We start from the raw sequence: 5,000 nt of genomic DNA, 5'->3' as shown, positions 1-5,000 counted from the left end.
CCAGCCTTCCCCAGGATCAGCCTCTCTCCTCCCAGCCTCCTTCCTCCCAGCCTCCCTCTCCCAGCCTCCCTCAGCATCAGCCTTCCGCTCCCAGCCTCCCCAAGCATCAGCCTCCACCAGCATCAGCCTCCCTCGTCCCAGCCTCCCCCACCATCAGCCTCTCTCCTCCCAGCCTTCCCCATGATCAGCCTCTCTGCTCCCAGCCTCCTCCAGCACGCCGTGCTCCTCTGCCGACACTCACACACCCGATCGCATCCACTCACACACACCCGATCGCATCCACTCACACACACCCGATCGCATCCACTCACACACACCCGATCGCATCCACTCACACACACAGACACTGACGATATCGCACATACGCGCTTATACTCACAACATCCGGGGATATCACATGCTTCTGGCCATGTGATCCTCCGGCAGGTCCTGGAAGATCACAACAGCACAGTATCGAGGCCGAGAAGCAAGCGATATCCCAGGATGTTGTGAGTATGTGGATGCGATGTGATGTGTGTGTGTGTGAGTGTGATCTGATTTGTGTGTGTGTATGTGTGTGCTGTTATGTGTGTGTGCTGTTATGTGTCTGTATTTTCCGGCGCTGCAGGACCTTGATGTGTGGATGCGATGTGATGTGTGTGTGATGTGTGTGTGAGGTGTGTGTGAGAGTGAGTGTGAGCCGCTGTACACTGTTAACTATGATACACATCGGGTAACTAAGGGACCTTAGTTACCCGATGTGTATAATGGTTACCAGCTTTCACGGCCTCCGTGAAGATCCCAGCATCGCAAGGTTATGTCTGGCGCTGCTGGGATCCTGACGGAGCCGGTGTAGAAGCAAGCGATATCCCAGCATGTTGTGATGTGTGAGGTGTGTGTGAGAGTGAGTGTGATCTGATGTGTGTGTGTACTCACCTGGGAATCGGGGCTCCGTGTCAGTTGGGCCAGAGCGAGCGTGGATTGCGTGAGGGGGGCGGGGCCTGCAGAGAGCCGGGGCGAGAGGCCAATCCGTGTGGGGGGGGCGGGGCCATGGCGAGCCCAGCGGCCAATCAGCTTTGTGTCACCGTAAGGACACAATTTCGGAGCATGACAGACAGACAGACAGACAGACAGACAGACAGACAGACAGACAGACAGACAGACAGAATAAGGCAATTATATATATAGATATATATATATATATATTATATTAATATATATATATATTATATTAATATATATATATATATATATATATTATATTAATATATATATTATATATATATATATATATATATATATATATATATATATATATATATATATATATATACATACACACATACACACATACATACATACATACACACACATTTAATATAATATAAATGTATATATTTAAGAAATTGTCTCTCCAGGAAAGGAGACAAACTCTAGCGCAGCGCCACCTATTGGAAGTAGCGATCCTAAAAGTCAAAAATGGATTTTTAACAATCCATTGCATATGACTTAGGATATATGCCAGAGATATATACACATACCCCATGTGACAGATGCAGCCTTAGTATACGGCATTAAAACACCGAGGCAAATGATTGCCTGGAGCGCTCACATGTGGTATACAGGACGTGACCTCCACAACCAAGGCGAGCAGGGAGTATAAGGAGTGCGGCACTGGAATTACCGAGGCTAACACGGGCAGTGGATTTTATTATTATTTTAGAGGTATTGTTATCCTGGACACCTTCTATAAGTCCATGATACTACATATAAGACTTACCCAGGTTATGATTGACTGGAGAAAGTGTACTAGGAGAAAGCTCGGCCGGAGAGCCTGCAAATAACATAGAAAATCCATAAGTGTTAACCACATGTAACACTAACTTACACCAGTCATTTTTAGGCTATACTTTGCATATTATTTGATACAGGCTTAGCAGAGGAATACATGATATAGTGCTTCGTTGGCTGGTTCCCCCTCCCATCCACTGAAACTTCACCTTTATTCAGCTGTGCTTTCTAGGAAACAAAACACTTCACTCCTAAATCTGAACCAGCCCCCGTGAAGTCTGGGTACCTGTGTCCATGCTTTGGTTAAGTTGCTGATCGCTTGTCTCGCCATCTTCGCTGATGTATCCCGGAGGTGGCGTTTCTGCAGAAAACAAAGTAAGTTACCGGCCATACAAGCCTTGAACAGCCTGGCATACTTTATTGTAAGAAATGAGCTTAATAAAGACACGTGTAAAGCGCTGCGCTAACACCACATTTTACAAAAAAAAAATGGTTATTGGATCGATTGAACGGCATATAAATGTTTTAATGTGCCCTTTTGAATGAGCCGGTGAGTTAGTAAAAAGTAATAAAAAAGATGGATTAGAAGGAAAAATAATGGGCTCGGCACATTGCTGACCAAAGGGGCCATTTCTTTGCTAAGGGGCTGTAGTGACAACTCATCTGGCCCGGTTTCCAGTAAAACCCCTTAAGTGCGGTTGACCCTATTAAACATGGCATTTAAGGAGGTTAACGGCAGAGTTGGGAATTTTCAAAATCATCTGCACCAAATTACTCCAATATGCCGGGGGCACAAGCCAATACCACGCTGTGAATCTGCTTCTGACACCTGTTTTCTAGTAGGTTGGACCCACATATACCATATTCTTCATTTTATAAAACACACCAGATTACCAGATTATAAGACGCACCCCAAGTGTAGAGGAGGAAAATAGGAAAAAATAATTATTAATGTTAAAATGAGAGTCTGTCTTATAATCCTAGTGCGTCTTAATCCTAATGCTCATCAGGGGGGAGCGGTGGTGGTAGAGCGGCTCAGGAAGGTCACAGGAGGCAGGGCGATGCTGCGGCTCAGGAGGGTCGGCGATACTGCAGGTTTGGGGGTGTCACAGCGGCAGCAGGCATCATTGAACTACCAGTGGGCTGCGGGGATGTCGTGGCGGGCATCACTGATCTGCCGGCGGTCTGCGGGGGTGACACTGCAGTGGAGAGACTCAGGAGGGTCACAGGACGGGGTGTATCAGCGGCGGGTTCCATTGATCTGACTGTGGGCTCCATTGAATTGCTCGCAGTTGACAAAAAGGACTTCAAGAAAACTGCCGTGGAGGCGGCACCTGCGCTGATAGGACTCCATAGCCATTTTCTTTAAGTCAACCGCGCGAGATTCAATAGAGCCCACAGTCAGCTCAATGCACCCGCCACCAAAACACCCCGCCCTGTGACCCTCCTGAGTCGCTCCACCGCAGCAACACCCCCGCTGCATATCCATGCCGTCCGCCGCGACACCCCCAAGCCCGCCCTGTGACCCTAATTCCCCTGACCCCCACTCCACCATCACCACCCCGGTAAGCCATATCCATTTTGTAAGATGCACCCCCAGTTATGAAGGGGGTGAGTGTGTTTCACAATCCAGAAAATTCGGTAGTTTCTGATGGCAAAGGTAGTGGCGTTTCCATAATACACTTGACCGCCATGAAAATTACATGGAAGCTTGTGAACTTACCGGGTATATAGTTGCTCTGGGGCTCGATTCCTGCTGGAAAGTTAGTGTTCTCCGGAATGGAATGCGTGTAGTCATCGAGTGGAGGAAGTTCTGTTAATATCTCCGTGTGTCTCGGCACCAGGACTGGCGGTAACACTGCAGAGAGAGACTATTATTTCACTATGTACAAGGTCAACTGCACCTCCTGCTTCCAAATCAATGGGCTTGGTGGCTATGCTCGCGTAGACCGTGCGGGACCCCCGACCCCAGTGGTGATATTCTGCATATGTTCCCATATCAGCAAAGACAAAAGGGCAGGAGCAGGACAGCTGGGGATAAACGATATAACAGTCTCTGCCATGAAGGGCGGAAATGCTAGTAAATGGCCCATAGCGATCAGGCTTATAGCAGTAAATCAATATGACTGGGCAATCCGAAGAATGAATTAAAGGAGACCCCGATATTATAAATATCAGCTGGCCATTGTGTAGGTGATCCTTGTTGTGGACTGAAACACCTCTTACAAAAAGGACCAAATATATACAGCGGGTGACATAAGTATTGAACACGTCACCAATTTTCTAGCTATATATATTTTTAAAGATGCTATTGATATGAATTTCTCACCAGATGTCAGTAACAATCTTTCCAATCCAGACAGGCAAAAAAAATCAGACCATAGATGTCTATAAATTGATTTGTAATAATGAGAAATGACAGATGGAAAAAAGTATTGAACACGCTAACTGAAATGTATTTAAAAACTTTGTACAAAAGCCTTTGTTGGGTATGAAGCTTCAAGACGCCTCCTGTATGGGGATACTAGTCGGCTGCATTGCTCAGGTGTGATTTTGGGCCATTCTTCCACACAAACTCTTCACATCTTGCAGGTCCCATGGGTCCTACTATGAACTCTGAGCTTCAGTTTCTTCCATAAATTTTCTAAATTGGATTCAGGTTTGGTGATCAGCTCGGCCATTCTAGCAGATTTATTTTCTCTCTCCGAGACCAATTGAGATGTGTGTTAGGGATCATTGTCTTGCTGAAATGTCCAATGATGATTTTTATTTAACTAAGCCTTTCGGAGGATGCTTTCTCCTTCATCAGGTCAAAATCACATGGATCGGATTTTGACCTGATGAAAGAGAAAACTTTAAATGCTCTTGAACCTGCTTTTTGTTCAGCAATGCAGTCTTGCGCGGTGAGCGTGCATACAGGCCACGGAGGATCAAGCATTATTGTTTTCTTTGAAACTATTGTATCTGTGTATTCCAGGACTTTCTGTAGGTCTACACAGGTGGTTCTTGGACAACTCTGTAGGGAGCACCTGGTCGTGGCCGGTTTATGGTGAAATGATGTTCTTTTCAATTTCGTGTTATAGCCCCTCCAGCGCTCACTGAAACCTTCACTAGTTTAGAAATTCTTCTGTAATCAATGCCATCACTATATGTTGCATCAATAAGGTTGCGAAGGTCTTGAAACAGCTCACCGGTTTTACCCATCATGAGATTTTTTTGTGTTGCACCTT

At 46.0% G+C, this 5,000-nt stretch overlaps 1 protein-coding gene across 2 annotated transcripts in view; it reads right to left on the bottom strand.

The window, feature by feature from the left end:
• SMAD2 (SMAD family member 2) overlaps positions 1-5,000 on the bottom strand; it is an 85,954-nt gene that overhangs the window by 36,500 nt on the left and 44,454 nt on the right. For both annotated transcript variants that reach the window (XM_075327309.1, XM_075327315.1), the window contains 3 exons: positions 3,494-3,628; positions 2,057-2,131; positions 1,760-1,813 (listed from right to left, as the gene is read on the bottom strand). In XM_075327309.1, coding sequence (XP_075183424.1) covers positions 1,760-1,813; positions 2,057-2,131; positions 3,494-3,628 — 264 coding nt within the window. The remainder of the gene's footprint in view (positions 1-1,759; positions 1,814-2,056; positions 2,132-3,493; positions 3,629-5,000) is intronic.

The sequence above is a fragment of the Anomaloglossus baeobatrachus genome, chromosome 1 (genome assembly GCF_048569485.1).
Source record: "Anomaloglossus baeobatrachus isolate aAnoBae1 chromosome 1, aAnoBae1.hap1, whole genome shotgun sequence".
NCBI classification, from domain to species: domain Eukaryota; kingdom Metazoa; phylum Chordata; class Amphibia; order Anura; family Aromobatidae; genus Anomaloglossus; species Anomaloglossus baeobatrachus.
This window is presented reverse-complemented; position numbering and strand designations above follow the sequence as displayed.